The following is a 23,359-nucleotide window of genomic DNA, read 5'->3' as shown; positions in this document are numbered from 1 at the left end:
TCTATCTGGCATAGTTCAGACACTTAACTAGTTGAATGACTAATGCAATTCAAATTCATTGCCTGGTCCATTGTTTTCTTCTCAAAGAACTAAAGAAGATGGTCTGCATTAGTGTTCTTTAGATTGGGGTACGCAAGAAACCCACTGAAGCGTAGAAGAAAATATAAGAACTTCATAAATTTTTTAAAACTTTTTATTTTATATTGGAGTACAGTTGATTAATAATGTGATAGCTTCAGGTTCATAACTTTTAATTAGAACTTTTGTGTATTTTAAGGTAAGTAAGTACCATTGTGGGCAAAAAAATATGCTCATGTGCATATAAGTGCATGATAAAACTCTTATTTTTTTATGATAAGGGTCAAGAAACTGTGGTAAATACTGCTCTAGATGATCTCTAAGCACCTTCCCGTCTTAAGTGTCTGTGATCTGAACTGCTGTTTTTACATTTGCTTCAAGGACTGCATATATGGAATTGAAGAATTACATGGTACCCCCACGGCCTCATGTGGACTTCCTGGCAACTAGATTACCTTCTCGACCTAGATTTCCTCAAGGGCTGGGTCTATGACCTCCTTCTTTTTATTGCTCCCAATCCCATAACAGTGCCCAGTAGACATCAGACACTCAAATGCAGGTTTGTCAAAGTAATGAGTCTCTATTTCAAGAAATATTTAGCTGCTCTAAAAAGAGAACGAAGGAGAAATTATTTTTGATCCTCACATACAAATAGATGTTTATCTGGATTCATTAGTGGCAGAGTCTATTTTCTTCTAACATTTAAATTTTCTTATTCAAGACTATTGTCACGTACCGTCTCTGCTACTGATAACATTATTCAGTGGTTCTTTTCTCATTAAAAGTTGATGAAGACTTCAGATACAGAAGCTGAAAAATAAACATCTGTCACATGGAGGATGATTTTCTTTGACATTAAATGCAGACTTGAGGGGTTTCTAAGACTGGAGAATATTGCGTTTTTGGACAGGAAATATTGATTATATCATCGGAACACAGAAAAAGAGCGAGTGAGAAAGAAAAAAATGTGTCTTGCTCTCAGGCAGCACTCTGAGGGGTTTTAAGGTTGATGGGTTATTTTTCCATGCCACACTTTTATTTGTTTTTGATCTAGTAAAACGAGACATTTCTGACAGGTTTCCTACCACCACTGCTGAACGTGAACCTGGAACTGAGAAGTCAAAGATTTAACGAAATGGAAAACTCCTTCAGGGAATATGAAGGATTCTAAGTTTGCAAATAATACAATTACTGTCTAGTTTACTATATTTGGCAATGCTACGGTTGGCAGATGAATGATGAGTCTGTGGGATACAAGAATATCAATATAGAAAACAGCACAAATCTATGTTCTTCTTTCTAGATCCTCCAGTGCAGAGGGTAGGCATGCATTTAAGATTACTTCCTGTCTGTGTTGCAAGGTTTATAAATTTCCATTTAAAACAAAAAATTCCTTAAATAATGTAGTAGTGAGTACTTATGCAAATTAACTTGAGGTCTGGAGGAGAAGAAAAATATCCTTTTGTTTAGATCCCTGGCTTTCCACCTCAAATGTTGGTACTGTCAGGTTTACTCCTTCTTTTCAGTTTTCATTTCCTTGGAGTCGCTTAATACATGTACACCAATGTCACCTAAATCTCTAGTCAGCAGTCTCATCCCAGATATCCATGTCCAGTTGACCACTGTACCTTTCCATGTAGAAGTTCCACACGTGTATAGAATCCAGAAGACTTTCAAATGGACTAATTTTTTTTTTTTTTTTTTTTTTTCCGGTACGCGGGCCTCTCATTGTTTTCTACACGCCTGTGCAGGACATGAGCAACTTTCTCTTTTCCCTATGGCTGCTGGCACCGTGAGGAGATGTTAGGTAAAGACAGAAAACATTTACAGTGAAGAAAGCAGAGGTAAATTTGTCCACTACTCAAGTTACATGTGCAAGATTGTTTGAATATTGAAATGATGAGCTATTTGGTTCAAGAAAGTGCAGGTGTGAGTTAATGAGTTATCATGCTAGGAGATGTATTTTACACCTGTGTTTATTGAGATGGCATCTTTGCGTGTTTGCCCTTGGTTCAGCAAGCTAGTTAATAAATCCCCTTGAGAATTTTGGGTGTCTATTGCTACAGCTTGAATGCCTAGTATTTTGAGCCTCTGGCTCTATTTCTGGCTTGGAAAACACTCAGTGCACCTCATTTGTTGGTGAATTGTTGGCTAATTAAGTTGGATTCATATGGTCCTGTCAATATGAAAGCAAGAACAGTTTGAAGCTGAGATGTCAGCTAATGACATGTATTTAGAAGCTAAAACCGGCCAGATTTGATTTGAGAAACAATTTAAACTAAGTCCCTCCTGGTGATTTGTTTTATTTACTGAGATCTAGAAATATATTTCCCATCCAGTCATGCAATGCATCAGTGGTAAGCCAAATGGAACACATTTATCTCTGAACTAGAAGCCTTCTTAAGAGTTTCAGACAAGTATTCGCCAAGTCGAGAGATGGTGGAGATGAGAAGTAATGAGCCAGCTTACTTACTCAGATCAAGTAAAGTCTCAACGTGTCCAGTAATAGTCATTTCATTTGGAAATCTTTCCTCGTCTGTTGCCAAAAAGAAAGACATTCCCAGTTTCCCCTTTTCCCAACTACTTATTCTACAAAAGCCTTTCAAGAGCTGACCGGACAGATAAGCAGGACCTGAGCTTTCAGGTGTCAGCTTTTCCTTATCATGACAATGTAATTAGGCCCTTGCCATTTGAGACCAATGGGGGAATAAGGCTGGGTGACGTCATTGAGGTGAATTGACTGTTTATGTTGTGCTTCATGTTTGTGTGTGCTGAGCTCTTCTCTCGTTCAGACATGTTGGTCAATTCCTTAGTGAATGAGCCAGAGCGGCATTTGTTTTTACCCTTCTACATTCAAAATTTTTTTCAGAGTTTCTTACTCTCTAGAGTCAGACTACAAAGCCCAATAGCATTGCTTAGTACAGTAATCAGGACTTTTTTTCTTTCAGATTTTTACACGTTTGTTTTCTTAGATGGAAACTATTCTAAGTTGAGTAAATAGTGGGCTATACAGTTTAACTTTTTGTATGAGAAAGTGAGGGATGCCAACGGCCTCCCTCCTCCTCCTTCACTTCCAGCTGACATAAAATATGCCCCAGGAACCTAAAAATGGAAGCTGCCTTTATTACAACAGTGCCTGGAAGCAGAGAATTCATTAGATGCAGTGTCAATGTTGCCATTAGAAATCTTACTCTTTGGGTGTTTAATGACAGTCCCTGAAAGTTTGCCTCTGGCAAAAACCTGACGTCCAGGGCTTCCCTGGTGGCGCAGTGGTTGAGAGTCCGCCTGTCGAGGCAGGGGACACGGGTTCGTGCCCCGGTCCAGGAAGATCCCACATGCCGCGGAGCGGCTGGACCTGTGAGCCATGGCCGCTGAGCTTGCGCATCCGGAACCTGTGCTCCGCAACGGGAGAGGCCACAACAGTGAGTGGCCCGCGTACCGCAAAAAAAAAAAAAACAAAAAAAAAACCTGACCCCCAAAGTCTCAGCTGGGAAACAAATTATAAAAATGAATTTTCAAACCACCTGTCCAGCTGTGCTTTTTGGTTATCTTTATAAACTGAAAAGCAGCTTCTATGACAGGATTCAATGCCACCAGAGATTATGCTATAAATAATACTGCTGAATTATTTTCAATATTCAATTTAAAATAATGGCTCAGTAACCTAATGACTTTTAGAAAACAGGCCAAGAAAAATTCTACGTGATCAGAAATCAGGTATGCATGTGTACCAGGTACCTGACAGAGAGAATACCTCAGGTCATGTATTTATTCAAAAGCCACATTTTGTATGTGTGCCATGTCCTTCCACTACAAAATAATAAAATCTTTTTACCTCAGCAGTAAAGAAAACTGAGATACCAATTAACAGGGTGACATTCCTATCCCTCAGCAAGTTAGCAGAAGAACTAGAAATCTGAGACATACCCCTTAGTGGCTGATTTTGTAATTAGGGCAGAAACTTCCATATACATTCTCTTCCTTCTATGCTCTCCCAGCTTGTAAGGACTCCCTAAAGTCCATTTCTGTCTACACACCCTTATCTTCTAGAAAGACTTCTCACTTGCATTTGATATTCTGCCCAGTCTTCGTAAATAAAAGTTTTCTCAGACAGCACTTGTACATTTCCAGTAGCAGAGCATCAGACCTTTGGGTAATAGAAATGCCAACCTTCATTTGCATGTCTAAAAGCCACTTGTTTCCATAAAACTAAGTGCTTCTGTGTGACTATTGAACATTTGCAGGTGCAATTTCTAAGAGACTGAGATGAGGCGGCTGCAAATGTGGCCCTTGAAGTAAAAGATGATCAAAATAAATCAAATGATCATCATCAAATTAGTAACAACTAAAAGTGAAAGCAGCAAATGTGGTCATGAGCAAGCCCCGCCCACCACACTGAAGTGTGCATGATGAATCTTATAAGGAGGCGAATCGAAAAAGAATTATGAAGACTGTGCAAACGGTCTCTGTAAGCTTGGTTCTTTTTGTTTGTCTATCAGTATGCACCTGGCATGAGATGGTCCCAAGCTTCCTAGCCTAGAGGCTGTGCTGTCTGTGAGCCTCTCTTCCCTTCTGAATTGTCACCAAGTTATGCAGCTTCTTTTGTTGAAATACCTCATAGATTATTCCTTCCCTGGTACTATTTAGATTTCTTTGTTTGCAAGCAATAAACACTGATTCTGGCAACTGTAATCAGAAAGGAATTTATTGGAGGGAAGAGGCATAAAGGCAGCTCCAGGGATCTGTGGCAGGAATAAGGAGAGGGTCCCAATAGGGTTTTGCTGTTGGAAAGTCTGGATGCCAACAGTTGTATATACTTCTAACTCCCTCCTAAAAGTTCATATCACAGGGAAGGAGTGTCTGTTAGACCTAGCTTCGGTTGCCCCTATTCTCTTTGGCAGGGGAGAGTGGGGTACCTTGGTTAAGAAGATGGTACCTGATGGAGGAGGGGTAGTTCCCCAAACAACATCAGGATGCTATTCTCAGTGAAAGGGAGAACGGGTGCTGGGCAGCCAAAGCCGACATATGCCCACCATATTCTTTTAGATTAGGCTCTTGTTTCCCAAGGTCTCCACGTCTCCATTTTAACCTAAGAGTTAGGGAAGTGAAATTGCAGATCAATGTAATTTATGATATATCCTTTAGTTGATGTATGAATCTGCTCTGAAATACCCTGACCAGTGGACATAAAGAATCTACGACGGCTTCCCTGGTGGCGCAGTGGTTGAGAGTCCGCTTGCCGATGCAGGGGAGGTGGGTTCTGTGCCCCGGTCCGGGAAGATCCCACACGCCACGGAGCCGCTGGGCCCGTGAGCTATGGCCGCTGAGCCTGCGCGTCCGGAGCCTGTGCTCCGCAACGGGAGAGGCCACAGCAGTGAGAGGTCCGCGTACGGCAAAAAAAAAAAAAAAAAAAAAAGTAGAATCTACAAGAATATTATCAGGCATAAGGCACTCACTAACTCATAAAACAGTCTGTTATTCAGATTTTAGAAAATTTTCATTTTGTTAAGCTAAAATCATTCATTCCATTGCTCAAAAGATATTGAATGCCTAGCATGCTTCAGCCACACTGCTGGTGTTGATATAGTCCTCACAAACCTGATAGTCTAATATAATTTTGGCCCATCAATCCAAATTCTACACATCAGCTATGGTTCTATATTTCAGAACTGCAGAGAGTAAATCAAATAGCATGGTGAGGTCTAGATGCACATAAACAAACAATAGCCTTCCAGAAACTATAATGGAAGAAGTTTCCATTCATCATAGTATGCCAAAATATAAAATAGCTTAAAAAGTACTTAACAAGAAATTTGTAGGTCTAATGTGAAGACACCTATAAAAATTTACTAAGGGCCATAAAGGATGAGTTGAATAAATGGAGAGACATAACATATTCCTCTGTGGGAAGACTCAACACTGTAAAAACACCATTCCTCGTCAAATTAATCTAAAAATTTAATACAACCCCAATCATAATCCTAAAGTTATTTTCTGCTTGAAACATAAGAAAGTTATTTTAAGTCATTCTGGAATATAAATATGTGAGTATAGCAAAGAATCTCTTGAAATTGCTATTAAAAGGAACCATGGAGTTGAAATGATGAAAACAGTAAAGACCAAGAGATCAGTGGAACAACAGAAAGCCCAGAACATATATACACATATATATACCTACATACATGGACATTATATTGTAAATTCATAGGTTAAGTTTGAAGGGTGTTAGGATGAGTGAATAACAATCTAGGAAGAAAATCAAATCCCTACTATATCTCGCACCTCATAGCAAGACAAATTCCAGATGGATTCCAATGCAAAAATAAAACCAGACGAATATTAAAAAAAGTATACATTATTATTAATAACAGTGGGCTTTATAAGTAGAAGTCAATAAAATCTTGGGCTTTCGAAGGAAGAAATAAAATTAACCACATGAAACTTGAAAATGTCTATACCAACATTTCCCTTACATAAACAAATAAAGCATAACATATTTAAAAGTTAAAGCCGTGAATTGGAAAATATTTATAGCCTACATGACAGTCAAAAGGTTAATATTTTTTAATAGATAAAGAGCTTCTAAAATTTAACGTGACAAAAATAAGCACTTCAATAAGAAAAAAGGACAAAGGTCATAAACAGGTAGTTCACCAAGGGAGAACTACAAATTGCCAATGACATATAATTAAAATGATTTCCTCAGTAAAAATATAATGAATTTAAATCAGAATAAGACGGAACTTGATTATCAAATTAGCAGGGGTGAATATGAGTTCGGGTGATGAAGATGTGAGTGAATGAGCTCTCTCTTACATCGTTGGTGGACGTATAAAGGAATGCAAATTTTCTGGAGGATAACTTGGATTCATTTTTCCAAGACATTAAAATGTTAGCATTCTTATTAACCCAGGAATTTTATTTTTAGTCAGTTATATAAGTAGAAGTTCATACATCAAGCTATAAGGATTACCATTGCAATCATATTAACAATGTTGAAAGCTATAAACAATCAAAAGGTTAGTATAATAAATTATGGCAAGTTAATATGATATAGTACTAGGCAGCAATTAAAAATAATAATATAGAAGAATATTTAATGCCATGAAAAACATTCACTATAAATTGTTAAGTGAAAAAAAGCAAGTTACTTAAAAATAAAAATGTAATTACATATATGTATGCATGTATATATTTAATTACGTATATGTATTTGCATATAATTAGATCAATTCAGACAAATACTAACAATAGTTATTAATAGGCAGTGAGAATACAGGTAACTCTAATTTTATTTCCTTCTGTAAATCTACATTTTCCACATTTTCTACAATGTATATGCCTTACCTTGGTAGTAAGAAAAAATAAAAAATATATTCTTAAAACAGATATATTTTGTTTAAAGCAACAGAAATCCTTTTTTTTAAATGAAATCTTAGGTGAAAACCCAATCTATGGAACCAATAAGAGGGGTGAAGTAGGGGTGGTAGGCCTAGAGGCCTGCTCCCTTGATGGGCACCCTTGAGCCCTCACCTAGCAATGTCAGGGCTGGGGGAATTCTGCTGAGAACCCATTGTGTGTAAACACCATTTCTAGGGTCCTACATGATTTGTTCTCAGTGAACCCATACACGGCCCCAGGATGGCTGGTTACCACTACAGTTACTCATAAACTATTTAATAGCTCATTTCATTTAATTCACTACATTCATTGTCATATGTTCATTCGTTAAGCACTTTCTGAAAATTTTTCTAGATTTTAGCTTTGCGTTATATTAGTTTATTTGTGGATTAGAGATAAAAAGATTTTCTTACTGCATGAAATATCCTCAGAGAATATAATTTAATTCCACACCATCAGATTTTATTGAAGGTTGATATGAGAAATGATTACATGAAGAATGAATCTCCATCTTCCCTAAAACAATACATTGTCTGTTATGATGCTCAAAGGCCCTTACATAAAGATGTGTGTGATAAATTCCCCTAAAGTTTTAGAAAAAAAGGTTGCCCATTTTTATAAATAATTGTGACTTCCTTTTATAGTACTGTATTATTCCTATATAACTCATCATGTTTCCCTTTTGGCTTTGGCTGCCAGAAAGCTCAGAGCTATATTTATTGCCAAACCACAGCAATGAACAGCTGCCTCATTTTGCAGAAAAACTCTATCCCAAAGCACTTGAGTGTCTAGCCTCAACTAAATGGTCCCATGATATGCATGGCTCAGGTTATGAGTTGTCTCAAAGCCAATTTAGAAATAGGCAAGGATTAAATAATAAACAAACAAACACATAAGTAATTTGGACTTAGCAGGCTTGGTCTTGGGCGGTACAAAACGCTCACACCTGAAGTTTGATTTGTATCAAATGCCTTTCGGGCACGTTGCTTAATCTGGAGTACTGTTCTGGATGAGCGCTCCCCTGGGTGCAGACGTGGACACTTGGGTCTTTCTGCTACCAAGGCCCACACATGCGTCCACCCACCCCATGATGCTGGCTCCTTAGAAGTGATCTGCATGGTATCCAATAAGGATATCAGGTCAAAAGCATAGCAAAAGCGCAAGGCACAGATAAACTAAGAGTTTATACGTGGACCATAACCCTAAAAACATTTAAGAAAACAAGATATTGCTGAATTGATCAGGAAATAGACAATCTTCACAAACAGAAACAATCTTAAGCATTGGGATATGTGCGCATAAGTGTGTGTCTGTGTGTTTATTACAATGATCAACAGTAGACTAAAACATATCAGGTGAGTTAAGGTACTTCTTTACCTTTCCAGAAGGTCAAATATGTATTCTTATTGTTAACATTACTCACATCATTTTACAATATGGTAAGTGCTGAAAAGGGCATGGAATGTGGAGGAAAGGGGACCACAATTTTCTGAATGACGTATGTAAATTGTTTCCTCCATTATTTCATTTAAGAGACACCAGTATCCTTTTTCTTTGTAATGCATAAGCTCTTTAGCAACCTTTCTAATAACACAGTAAGGCTCTAATATAATGGATGTTGTGTTAGAATGGTTTGGAATGATACTGGGCCTGGTAGGGTGGACTCTGGTAATGCAGTCTTGATTATAGTGTGATAATAACTGGCAGGTGGCTGTCTGTATCAGCAACAGACACCCTCAAAGCCTGTGGAAATAGCTTGGTTCCCATGGCTATGAAGTAAGGTGGGTCAGCTGCCCAGAGCAACAGATTATCATTACAAAAAAGATTTGCCATGGCTTTCACAGGAGAGGCCAAACCAGCCTAGAAGCAAATGGACGAGGCAGGCTTCTGGGGCCCCAAATATCTTCCTGCTCCTGCGGGCCTGCCTCATATTCTATAGATAGAATTTCATCCAGGGTAGCAATGCTTGGTACCCATGAGCCCAGGCTCTAGAATCAGATCTCCTTATTTGAAATCCCAGCTCCACCACTTACTGTTGGCTGAGTAAACTGGGCATAGTCCCTAACTTTGGGTCCTTCTGTAAATGAATGAGAAAATCCATGAAAGGCAGTTAGCCAGCACCTGGCTCATGGTCTGCTTTCACTATATATCAACTTTTATTATTATTTACACTTAAAGTACCACCTTTTAAAATGCAAGTACCCAGGGAGGCATACCTTATTCCCAGTTAGTACTTCGGAGGGGGGCGGGGGAATCTCACTTGAAAGTCAATTAAGATGTAGTGAGCAGCAAGGGATCCAGGACTGAAACCCAGGAGAAGCAAGGAACTAAGCCAAGGGAGAGAAACAGCTTTGAAATTTTGCTCAGAGCCACACTGATTCTTCTACATGGAAAAGTACCCAATCGTTGCAGCTAGCCAAGCACAAACCCTCGCTGTTGCAGAAAGGCAATCCAGATACAGGATGCCTGGCACCTGGGACCTTAGGGACTGCCTCTCTCTATCAACTGGTCCATCTCAGAGGACTCTACATACAGACTTTCTACAGTAAGAGACATTAATTAAACCGTGAAGCCACCAAGTTAGTGCCTTGTTTTCTGGCCTGCCATGGAGTGTATGCAAAGATTTATAAATACGGTCCGTGTGTGGAGATGAGCACACCAGGAGAGGCTGCCTTCGTGGGCGTTGCTGTTAACAGCCAATGGAAAGTCACCACCCTTTCCCACAAAGCGGCTGTGCATCCCTTCACACTCTGAGCAGAGACTCTTATTTGTAAAGTCATCCATCACCTCAGTATACCAGTCATTCATAGATTTCAACATCCCCTTCCTGACCAGCAAGGAGAGGAGAGGAAACGGCAGTTTGGAGACTTCCAGTTGAGCTGTTGGATAAATGGATGATAGTTTTTCTTCTCCCCAGGGTGCCCAGGAGAGGCTGATTCTGACACAAACCCATAGAAAAGGGCCTCCATTTCACCTCCGGCTGGGTCAGGGAGGGGGGCATGGGGAGAGGTGGGGGGAACACATGTGTTCACACATCCAGTTTGCTGCGCTGGACGAAACACTGACCTGTTAGGCCAGCGGCCTCGGCAGACAGGAAGGCGCTCCAAGACAGGAGGAAAAACAGGCCCGTTTCCAGCATAGGGAACTCACACAGTTTGGTAAATTTGGTCAAGTGACAAAGACGCGTTAAGGGAAATAACAACTGCTTTTATGAATAAATCTCCTTTTTGGCTGTGAAAAAATCTGGTTGTGTTTTAGATGAGAGAACTAATTTTCGGAGCTGGCTGTAACTGACTGAGACTTGACTTTGAAGGCCAGCAGGAATCATGCTTCATTGCGGGCTGAACACTCCTATAAAAATGCAAACTGGTGTTCAGATAAAAAAGATGTCTTACTAAGAGGATAAAATCAGCTCAGTGTAGACACAAAACTTCTTAAATTTGGACTCAGCCCTTGGGGTGTGCCCCTCAGAATACTGGCAGATCTGGGAAAACAAAGCCAAGGGGAGTGAGGCTGGGTGAGATGCTGCCAGTGTGTCAACACTGAAGGAGGCCACTGCTCCCCAGGGAGTGCTGGTCTGTGGACAGATCACCTTGAAGAGCCTTCTCTCTTGGGGATAGAAATTGAATCAGGAGGAGCATGTATGTTCCATGAGAGGGAAGCTGCCCGGACTCTCTGTAAAAGTAGGATGGAGGAAAATGGGTGTTGCTTCTAGGTCAAGCAAGATACCCTTTGGCGGGCAGTGGTTCATTTTGGCCAGGATGACACTTCGTCAATAGTCTATAAATTGCAAATAGAACAAAGGCACAGTGATCTGAGTCAGGCAGAGAATGGGCTATGGGGAGATGATTAGGAGTTAGTGATGGATGGGAAAGGGCTACCTTGTAATTGTGTCCACCACTAGGCGGAAAATGCCCTGACAGGTAAAGAGATGTTAATGATGTTGCATTTTTATGTTTCTACAACAAAGTGTAAGGAAGATTCCATATTAAGAGATGTTTGGCAGCAGGGCAAGGAAGCAAAAAGTATGACCTCTGCGTTAGTAGATCTGGGTTTGAGTCTTGGCTCTGCTAGTCACTGGCTGTGTGATTTCTGAGCAGTATGTTAACCTCTGTGAGCCTTATTTGTATCCTAGGTGAACTGGCAATGAGAATAATACCTACTTATACAATGTGCAGAGTAACATGCAATGAAGATATTAAAAATGTTTTGTAAAGTCTTAGAAAGCACAAAATACTAAGGATCATGTCATGGTTGGGAGTGTGGCCTCTGGAAGGCAACTCTACCTGGGCCCATATTCATGGTATCAGCTTAGACGGGTCACTCTGCGCTTTGGTTTCCATGTCTGAAAATGGGCATAATAGTGCAACCTACCTCCTAGGTATATAAACCACTTACAATATGTTAAGCACTCAGAAGAGTGCCTGGTATATAACAAAGGATGTATAAGTTTTTCAATTAGTGTGATTTAAATAAATTTGTTTTGTAAAACATCTTTTCTGGAAAGAGATTCAGTAAGGGTCTGGAAGCAATTCTTTATCTGGAGGAAAACATGGGCTGCCCTTTGACCCTTTTCCAATGTCCCCTCTTCTTACTTGGAGGGAAGGCTTTGTTTCTAATGGGGTTTGTTCCTCTGAATTCCCTCTTCTAGTTTGTTGTAAAGAGAAGGCTCAGGCCGATTTGAGTAGCAGAATACCAACTGGGCGTAAAGTGTTCTTCTCTTTCCATGGCCTCCAGAAAGTTGTTAGTTCTGAGTCAAGCCCTAAGCTTGTCCAGAGCCCAGGGGCCCACAATCTGAGGAGCCTCTGCCTCGTTGTGGACAAGGTATCCAGGTGGTTATGGTGGAGGAATGGACTGTGCCCCTGTCTCCTTCACAGCCTGAGTTTGTGACCCAAGGCCATCAGGTGTTGCCACTATTACTGAGGCCCTGTCTCTTCCTTTTCTCCACCCCTTTCCCCAGATCTGATCCAATATCAGAGCAGACTTCCAACCTCCAGGAATTTTTACCTTCCTTATCAATTTGTTTACTTATGTGTCCATATATTCCTTGCACACTGGGCAGAAAAAAGTTCCAATCTCAGCCCTTCCACCTCGTGCCGTCCCTGGGACCAAAGGCCTGGTTTTAAACCCCTGCCCTGAAATGTCCTAGCTGTGTGGACTTAGACAAGTTGCCTAACCTTATATGTCAGTTTCTTCAGCTGAAAATTGGGGGAATAACAGTATCTCCCTGCCAGGGTTCTTATAAAAACTATCTGAGATAATCTATGCAAAATACTAAGGACAATGGCTGGCACGTGGTACAGTTCTGAACATATGTAAGATGACATAATTAATATCATGTCCATTATTACTGATATGTGACTCAGAGTGAGCTACTTAACCTTTTTGAGCCTCGATTTCCTCCTGTGTAACCCGGTGTCTTACAGGGTTAATTCGAATAAGAAGATATATATAAAGGCCCATGCTAGACATTCACTAAATGTTGTGATCATTACTATTACTCTACTCCAAACAACATGTGATCTCCATCGTCATTCCACTTAATAATTAAGAGGCAACAGGGAGTAGTGATCAAGAGCATGGTCTGTCTCTCGGTTTCACTCCTTGGGTTTGATCTTGGCTCTACTTCCAAGCTGTATGACCTTGGGCAATAGCTTACCCTTTCTAAGCTCCAGTGTCCAGTAAAAAAAGATATGACCATTGTGAAGGTTAAATGAGTTATTGCATGTAAAACAAGTAGTAGGGGGCCTGACATGTCTCCAGTACTGGGTAGATCGTTAATCATTATTTTTAGTTGGAAGTCAGCCCTATCTTTTCCGACTTACTTTTGTCAACGGAGTTGACATTCTCCAGGGTTTCCAGGACATGACTTTGGGGTGGTCTTTTGATTCTCTCCTCTTCCTTATCTCTTAGTACCAACCAATCACTAAGTCCTAGAGCTTCTTCTAAACATTGGCCTCCTTCCCGATTTCCACCCCCCACAAGTTATCATCACAGTTTTCCTTGATCTTAATCTTCCTTCTCTCATTCACCCTACATACCAGTTCCTTATTTATGTTTTAAAAGCAGGACTTTCATTGTGTCCCTCTCTGTGGACTATAGAAAGATGCCCAGGCTCCTTTGAATAACACTCCAAGATACTCCACAAGCTGACTCCATCCCACCTGTGTCCCCTCATCTTCCACCGCTCACCAGCCTGAGCCCTCAGGTCCTTTCAGGCACAACTGCCATGTGCCACGGCAGTGCCCCCTCCGCCACACCTTCATGAATGCTGGCCTTCTCCTGAATCTCTTATCATGTGGCTTTTGCCTGTATCCTACCCATTTTTCAGGTCAAGCCCAGGTCCTACTCTGCATGTAAATACTGCTTTTCAGATGATTTTCCGGAATCATAAGATTGGCCAAGAGTCTATTGGACTATCCCAGACACAGTGGCCTCATCAGCATTTGAATTTTTATAATCTTACTAAGGTGGCTCTGCAGCTTTAGCACTCACTTTCCATCCAACTCTTACTGTAGAGCTTGTCTTTCCAAGTTCGTCATTAGTTGAAGGCAGAGTCCATGTTTTATTCATCTTCTGACTTATCTTAGAAAACTTTAGTAGAACCTAGCCTTTTAGCAGTTGTTCAGTGAACTGTTAGGCTAGTCCTCATGAAAAGAGACCCCAACATTTTGCTTTCCTTGCCTTGATCCCTGACCCTTCTTGTATCTTTCTCCTTTCTTACTTCTCTTTCCCCCGCAAGGTCTCTGGTCCTTTGTTCTGCCTCTTCTCTGTAGCCTCAGTTAACACTTGACATTAGCCTTCTGGCTTTCCTCTTCAAATCTGACTTATTTTTGCCCCCATCCAACTGCTGTGAGTGAAGAGCTCACCAGACCAGCTTCTTTCCCCGGCTCAAATCCTCTAGGAATTTTACCCATCCTCCCACCTCTCTGCTGAAAAAGAGGGAGTAAGATGACACACTTGCCTGGATATGGCAAACATTTCTGCTTGGCTTGCTGTTCCCCTTCCATAAAAGAGCTATGCATGCTCGTTTAAACTCACAGTCATCTTTGGCTTGGCCAACCCTGTGAACTAGTGCTTGCTACAAGTTTGAAAAGGAGGCAGAGAACACTTAGTTTATCATTCCCAGTCAATCATGCTTTATTCTTGACCTTAGATCTTCAGTTCTTCCTCTTGACCTTAATATATCCAAGCCTGATACGCTCTGGTCACCTATATTCCTAGGTGGGAATTTTTTTAAGACTGTTGCTATCCTAGGGTCAGACAGTATGAGCAGTGCTAGAACTGGCCTTGGACAGGAAAAGAGCCTGGGCCCCTCTTCCACTGGTACCGACCTGTGCTTCGAGGGGTGGCTCGGAACCAAGATGGCTCCAGTGGTGCCGTACTGCGCTCGAACGAGACTATCTAACCATTTCCTAGCCTGGAATTTGTCAGTCCTCAGAAACATTCCGGGGAAGTTGACTGCTCTGAACAGTCCCCAGCTTTCCACACAGGACAAAGGATATCAGTGCCGTGACAACAGCATACGCAGACCCCATTGCAAATGAGCCGGCGAAGATTCCCAGGAAATTCCCCACGGACTGGAAGAATGCTGCAGCATCAAATGCGTTCGGATTCTCCTTGGGACTGTAAATGGATATAGAACTGAAACGAGAAGAGGGTGACGGTTAGTCAGCGACTCCCATCTCATGGCCCAAACACCAGAAGTCAGAATTTAGCACCCACTTTTGGGAAGGGCACGTTTTCCTATGAGGTTAGGTGCTGGTTGGAAGCTTTCAGGGGAAATGGATGAGGACAGAGAGAGGTGGAGAAGGCAGAAAGCTTTCCGCTTCCTTACAACCCAATCCCATGGTATCTATATATTGCTGCCCTTCAGTAAACATTTTTATATAGGAAGGATCGTAAGGAATATTGTTTCTGAGCAAACTAGGCATTAAAACATGGTAGGCGTATAAGGAATCTGCTGAGGAGATAGATAACTGTGAATTATTTAGTGGCCATATGTCTTCAGTGCTGTTAAATATTCACAAATGTTCCTGATAAAAAGTGCGCTTTTATGGCCTGTGCACAAATGGATGATACAAATCACAGCATGCACAAAATATTCTGCTGTGATCTTGTCATAAACCACAAAACATTGCTCCTCTCCAGTGTAACCCTTCAGAAACAGAGCCCAGAGGACGTTCAGAGCATCACAGTATTAACCCCTGGGGAGAGACAAACCCCTCATTTTCCCCCTGAAACAAATGGCAGCAGCTGCCTAAGGTCATCTTTTATACCCCAGTTCTGATGGCTGCCAATAGATTTATATCCACAGAGAAAAATCAATCCACCAATAGGCAGTCTGTTCACTTAAATAGTTTTGAGGATGTCATATTTGCTATTTTCTTTTTGTAACCAGGGCCTCAAATCCCACAGTGTTAATGTAAGGGACAAGGTGTGTCCTATTTTAGGAAACATGAGCTCCGTATTGTAGCATCAAAATGAACAGATGTGCTAGAACCAGTAGCTTTTGGGAGACTAATGAAGTAACTTTTCAGATTTTTTTTTTTTGCAGTTTTTATTTTAATACAAGGTCTTTAAAGCTAATCAGACAAAATCAATAGTTCCTCAGCGGCTGCTGGGAGGGACCTTGTAGCTCTTAGAGAGCAAACAGTACACCAGACACACTGACTTGAGATTAGATAGGATTTTACAGAGATGTAACTGAATCTCTTGTGACTTGGATGACGAGAGTACGTTAACTCTCTGACCTGACGTTTTGTGTCTAAAGACTAGTTAAGAGAGAACAGGGGGAGTGGGTTCCAATTCTCCTCCAGGAAAATGTGTGGCATAAAAAAGGTAGTTTTAAATGTTTCTAGTTTTTCCCTGGATATCTTTAAACCCCCAAAGTAGGCCAAACACTTCTGCTTTTTTTTTTTTTTGAATTTTATTTATTTTTTTATACAGCAGGTTCTTATTAGTTACCCATTTTATACATATTAGTGTATATATGTCAATCCCAATCTCCCAATTCATCACAACACCACTTTCGCCCCTTGGTGTCCATACGTTTGTTCTCTACATCTGTGTCTCTATTTCTGCCCTGCAAACCGGTTCATCTGTACCATTTTTCTAGGTTCCACATATAGGCGTTAATATACGATATTTGTTTTTCTCTTTCTGACTTATTTCACTCTGTATGACAGTCTCTAGATCCATCCACATCTCTACAAAGGACCCAATTTCATTCCTTTTTATGGCTGAGTAATAGTCCACTGTATATGTGGACCACATCTTCTTTATCCATTTGTCTGTCGATGGGCATTTAGGTTTCTTCCATGACCCGGCTATTGTAAGTAGTGCTGCAATGAACATTGGGGTGCATGTGTCTTTTTGAATTATGGTTTTCTCTGGGTATATGCCCAGTAGTGGGATTGCTGGGTCATATGGTGATTCTATGTTTAGTTTTTTAAGGAACCTCCATACTGTTCTCATTGTGGCTGTATCAATTTACATTGCCACCAACAGTGCAAGAGGGTTCCCTTTTCTCCACACCCTCTCCAGCATTTGTTGTTTGCAGATTTTCTGATGATGCCCATTCAAACTGGTGTGAGGTGATACCTCATTGTAGTTTTGATTTGCATTTCTCTAGTAATTAGTAATGCTGAGCAGCTTTTCATGTGCCTGTTGGCCATCTGTATGTCTTCTTTGGAGAAATGTCTACTTAGGTCTTCTGCCCATTTTTTGATTAGGTTGTTTCAAACACTTCTGCTTTGATCATGTAATTGGATAAGGAAGATGAATGTGGATCTCAAATGGAGCCCTGTTATGTATATGAGAAAGGGATTGCCTTTGAAGTGTTCTTCTTTTTGTAAAGTGTTGTGCTTTGCAGAAAAAAAAGGAAAAGCAAACCCATATTTGGGTCCTTTGTAGCTGACAGTCCTGGGAAAGGGTGTAAAACCCCATGGCCATTCGGAAACTTGGTGCCCATGGCTGCGTGTGTAAAAAAACACAGTAGTGATGAGGAAACATTCCAGTTGCTATCTGTCTTTCAAACAAAGGTTTTTGCACAGTAACACAGTTTTGTAAATAATTCTGTTAATTCCTAAGGCTGCTCCCAGCAGATCTGATCCTTAGAACAGGCATCTCTTCAACCCCATCTTCACCTTTGCACTCGCTGGAAGTGTTTTCTCTGTCCCGATGCTTCCCTAGCTTGAAGCACCACCGTCACTTCTTTTGGCCATATTCCGTATCATTACTTATGTAATGTTTGTTCTTAAATCAACTCATTTTTATTCAAATGCAAAAGCTTTTATTAAATAATATTTACGAAATCATAGTTTTGAGTTGCTTCATATATCGCTTTTTAATACACATGAGATTATGTAATTATTAAATTTGAGAAACAAAGTTCCCCTTTGTGTCACCTAAAATCATCTGGGTATCTCCACTGGTTCATAGTCTGCGTTTTGGGAGATGCTGTTTTCTTCCTGGGCTCTGATCCCCACCCAAAAGGGTGCAGTCAAATTTCATACTTTCCCTGTGAGATCTGATTGAACTGAAGGGAAGAGCTTACTTAATTCTCCTTGACCTATGGAGACTCGTTCATTGATTTGCCAGCCCTAAAGCACTTCAGGATGTTAGTCGAGATGCATGGGGTACCTGCTATGTACCAGGTGATGGATTCGATGCAGGGAGTGGCGGGCGGGCAGGGAAGGGCATGGAAAGGAGAAGCAGAACTTGAGTCAACAAACATTTTACTGACCATATGCAAGGCATAGGCGGAGAAGCCTAAGATAGAGAAGACAGCTAGCTCATGTCAGTCACAGTGCTGAGAGTGATTGTGAGAGATGTGCAACATTTAATGGGGCAAATGAGGAAAGGGGCACTAGTTTAGAATAGAGGGGATGGCATTTGATCAAGTCAACAGTCAGTGATGGGCAGCAGGCATTCCAGGTAGTGGAAAGGGTGGAAGCAAAGGCAAGGAGGCAGGAGAGTTGAGGGCACTTCAACTTGGAACTATATAGTGATGGCTGGAGCCTGACAGCACATATGTGGGCACTGGCGGAGGGGCAAAGGCAGGTAGCTGGCATCACTCAGAGCTTTAAATTCCACCTTAAGAATATACAAAAGCCCTCACATTTATGTAATATTTAGTCCTCTTATGCCTGCATTATAACTGTATTTGATCCTATAACATCTCTGCCAGGTAATTAGGGCAGGTATATGGTCATCCGTCTTTTTCTTTCTTTTCTCCCCCCTCCTTTTTAAAAATAAAATACAGAAACGAAGAGTCAGAGAAATGAAGATCATATAGCTACTAAGTTCAAAATGTAGATTTCTTGTTTCTCCCTTGAAAAAGTGATCTTGTTGGGAGGCAAACATGAACCCACATCAGGACCGTTGAGTGAGTGTGGTTCTGATTCGAAGGGCAATAGGAGTTCAGGCACCAGAACCTTGGATTCCATGTGTGGATGGAACACGAGAAGCACTCTCCCATGTGCCAGGAGAGTGTGGAGCACCTTGCATGGGGTGACAGAGCCCTCCTCTCCCATCCCACTAGCAGGTGAGACGCAGGGCTCCTCCTGGAAACCTGCTTTCGTGCCTGCCTTCTGCTCCTGGACTTCAGCTTTGCTAGGCCTGGCCTGGGTCTTTGTCCTGCTTCTATGCCCAGGACACAGCCTGACGCCCGGCCCGTGGCAGGCTATATACAGGTTGAGGGAACGAGGGCAGGCTGACTGGAAAGCAGGAAGGAAATAGGAAGAAATGCAGGAGGAGAAGCGGCTTGCAAAAGCTAGTCATCTTTCAAATGGATCGTCATCTACAAGAGTTTTTATTAGGCATTGACTATATGTAGTCATGTCGTGGGTAATTTTAGGGTTATCAGTGCAAGCTTGAAGTCAACACTTGAGACTCAGCTTGAGCCTCAAAGGTCTCATCCTTATTGGCTGTATGGCCTTGGTTAAGTTACTCCATCACTCAGGCTCAGTTTCAAAGTCTATAAAATGGCCATAACATTACGTATCCCACAGAAATGTGTGAGAATATGAGGTACATTTAAAAACCTATAAAAAAAAATAAGAGGGACTTCTCTGGCAGTCCAGTGGTTAAGACTCCATGCTTCCATTGCAGGGGGCACGGTTTCGATCCCTGGTTGGGGAACTAAGATCCAGCATGCTTCAGGATGTGGCCAAAAAAAACCGATTAAGATTAAAAAAACCCCCACAAAGCCTATATATTTATCTTATAGGTTGTAGGGCCATTCATTGAGTGCTGATTATGTGCACAAAAAATAGGCTCTCAATGAATGCTGGCCATCATCACCATCACTGCCATGATCATCATCATTCTGCTAAGAACTTCCACAGGCTCACAATGAAAGAGGGCAGAGCGCTGTGGCTGAACAAGGCCTTGGTTCCAACTACGGACCGATGGGGTGTGGGTCCCCTCCCAGCACACTGTGCTTCTAGGTTGCTGCAGAGGGAAAAGTCACTTTTGCATGGGAACATCAGGGTCTCCAGGGAGGAAACGGCCATAGAAGTGACGCCAGTAGGTTGTCACGTTTTGCGCGGAGCTCTTGGGTCCGTGGATTAAGGAGGAAAGGAGCGTCCTCAGCAGCCTGGACAGGGATGTGCTCCAGGACAAGAACAGGCCAGGAGACTGAACTTGAGTTACATCTCCCCAAGTTTAGCAGAGGACATTCTGCAGGCAAAGCCCGCTGGCTGCTGGTGAGGAGTGAGGCAAAGAAAGCAGGGGCCTTATGTCCCAGAGACATTGTATCTCTCCTGACTGCCAGGATTTTAGGAAGTTGTTCCTCCAGGCTCTAAGCCCTGGAAAGGAGGCATCTCTCTGGGCTCTGGTTTTCAGCTTCAACACTAAGCCTCTGGATTATGGAGCAGCAGTTGCAGCGGGTGTTTTCAGAAATGACCAAGGGTCTGGGTAGCATCTGTAGAGTTCTCTAACTTCAACCTGAGAAAGGACGGAAGATCATGTTCTAACGGTTTCAGCACTTTGGACTTAAAAAGGAAATACCTCCTCCCGTGCACCAAGGGAGATGCTTGAACCATTCGCGGATGCAAATATCAGAGCGGGGAGAGGCAGGGAAGAGGAACTGGACTTTCTGCTAATCTGTGTGGTGCTTGCTCTTTGGGACACCACTCTGAAGAGGCACTGTTTACAGCACATGCTGGTGAAGATAGATCTGTGATCTGCAGATTTCTGGAAAACAATGTTTGAGTTGGATAGAACCGATATCCTTGAAAATGACATGACCGGAAATACACAGTGGTGTTTAAATATTCATCTTATAAATTGGATATAAGTCCAGGTTATTGATTCTGAATCATTCTGTTCAGGAACAGATTATTCACCAAAAACTGTTTTGATGGTAGTGTATTGCATACAGTCTCAGAAATAAATATGCGTATCTTTTATTCAAAATTTTTGAAATGGATGAAATATCCTAAATTCCTTTGATGATAGCCACATGAATAAGGATCACACTGCTCGTTGTATCTTTTTTTTCTTTTTTTCTTTGCGTTACGCAGGCCTCTCAGTGTTGTGGCCTCTCCCGTTGCGGAGCACAGGCTCCGGACGCGCAGGCTCAGTGGCCATGGCTCACGGGCCCAGCTGCTCCGCAGCATGTGGGATCTTCCCGGACCGGGGCACGAACCCGCGTCCCCTGCATCGGCAGGCGGACTCTCAACCACTGCGCCACCAGGGAAGCCCTTCGCTGTATCGTTTAAGACTCACAGACACCATCGAAACTCCAGTGTTTCTCAACAACCCATCTTTTCATCTTTACGATGTTCCTACAGGAACCCCCCTGGCAACTTAGGTAGCGTTAAGGGCATAGTATCTGAATCTGAGATCTGGGTTGAAATCTCAGCTCTGCCACTTACCGGCTGTGTGAACTTGACCAAGTTACTTAGACTATATGCACCTCAGTTTCCTATGATGATGATAATTTAAAAAATGATACTAAAATGAGGATGATAATAATAGTACATATCACAGAAGGTTGCTATGAGAAGTCAATCAGTTAATGTTTATAAAGCATTCAAAATGGTACCTGGCACATAGTAAGAACTACATAAGCATTTCTTAAGTTAATCATCCTTCTTCAAATAACCCATCTTCCTCCCCCTCCCCCTTCCTCTTCTTCTCCTTCTTCTTCGTCATTGTGTTGTTTGTCTGTCTTTCCGTCTCTTTCTCAAACTGAGAGATTGGTTTAGTTCTAAAAGAAGTATCCCAAACTAGATGTCTAATGACTACCTCAACCAAAACAGAACTGAGATGTCATCACCTGTCTCTCTCACACTCTGACTGGTCCTTGGTCTAGAATCTCTTGGTATCAGGGATCATTTGATCATACAAATTGTTTTGTGTAGAATGGCATGTGGCACATATGCTCAATAAATGCCAGCCATGAGGAAGAAGGAGAAGGAGGGCGAGGAGGAAACGAAAGAAGAGGAAGTAGGGAAGAAGTTATTGCAATCATGCTGAGAGTGAAGATGAGATCATGTATAGAAAGTATTCTATAAATGGAACCACCATCACTGCCGCCAATGCCATCCCTTCCAAAACTCTGGCCATCTTCCCATTCTGGACCCTACAGAGTCATCGCTCTCCTGATTCTTACAATCTTTCTCAAGACCACCCAGCTTCCATCACCACCCACTCCTGTTACTCTTTACTGCTACTGCTAAAATATTTTCCCCATTATTTTCCCTCACAGAAACTACTCAACAACCTCAAGCTCCTGGGCAGCCTTCCTTCATAATGATGTTCGCCTCTGACAGGTCCTCCCAACTCCCACAATCTACTCAATATTCTGGGTGCCTGATTGGGACAACCTGCTTCTCTTATCTGCCAGTCCAGTCTCACTTCTCTTGTTAACATGAATCAATGCCACTTTAAAATTTTAAAAGGAAAGTTTTAAGCATATACATCACATCCCTTTTTGAATTTCTATGAATGTAATCAAGAAAAAGATGGGAAGATGATTACTATAGCCAAAGATATACAAAAAGGACCTTCCATTTTCTCTGCCAAATCTTTAATCCCTAACAAAAAAATTTAAACTACTAGCACCAGTTTATTACAGAGCTCTTGATTCTTCCAACTGTACTATATTGAATCCTTCTTTGTGCTGGGTGTATAGTTTCATCAATGATGTCTTGGTCAAATTCCATTATTCAGTTCCTTTCGGTTATCACAACTTAGTGCTGTCCAGCTTAAAACCTAAATCTTCAAAGCAAGCTTCTTCTTCTCCCTGCAGAATATTCTAGAGCAGCAGGCAGGATGACTTGAAAGGGAGGAGTGGCACACTTGGTGGCACAGTGGTTAAGAATCTGCCTGCCAATGCAGGGGACGTGGGTTCAAGCCCTGGTCCAGGAAGATCCCACATGCCGCGGAGCAACTAAGCCCGTGCACCACAACTACTGAGCCTGTGCTCTAGAGCCCGCGTGCCACAACTACTGAAGCCCGTGAGTCTAGAGCCCATGCTCCGCAGCAAGAGAAGCCACCGTAATGAGAAGCCCGCGCACCACAAGGAAGAGTAGCCCCGCTCACAGCAACTAGAGAAAGCCCACGCACAGCAACAAAAACCCGACGCAGCCAAAAAAAACAAAGCAAAGAAAGTGCTCAGGAATGCTCCCCTCCACCTCCCTCCTGAGCACCAGCTCCCCCTGGTGTTAGAGGCATGGGGGAGTGATGGGGAGCCAAGCTCTCCACCTTTTGTGGCCAATTGTTTGGCCACAATGGACAGGGTCCCTGGCCTCACTCTTGTCCCTGCTTGGTCCGTTTCTTGGAAGCCCCTGCTGACATGGTGGCACCTCCAATTTATGAAGAATCTCCTCACAGGGACCATTCAGTTTTCCTTCTGCCCTGCCAGCTG

General features: G+C 42.0%; 1 protein-coding gene across 1 annotated transcript in view; it reads right to left on the bottom strand.

Moving 5' to 3' along the window:
* The window catches only part of SLC9A9 (solute carrier family 9 member A9), a 538,678-nt gene that overhangs the window by 269,668 nt on the left and 245,651 nt on the right, over positions 1–23,359 (bottom strand). The window contains exons 7-8 of the mRNA XM_030873292.2: positions 14,985–15,123; positions 10,546–10,651 (exon numbers count right to left, since the gene is read on the bottom strand). Of these exons, the coding sequence (XP_030729152.2) occupies positions 10,546–10,651; positions 14,985–15,123 (245 nt within the window). The remainder of the gene's footprint in view (positions 1–10,545; positions 10,652–14,984; positions 15,124–23,359) is intronic.

This window comes from Globicephala melas, chromosome 4, assembly GCF_963455315.2.
Source record: "Globicephala melas chromosome 4, mGloMel1.2, whole genome shotgun sequence".
NCBI lineage: Eukaryota > Metazoa > Chordata > Mammalia > Artiodactyla > Delphinidae > Globicephala > Globicephala melas.
The sequence above is the reverse complement of the archived record's forward strand: the minus strand, read 5'-3'. Positions and strand labels throughout refer to the sequence as shown.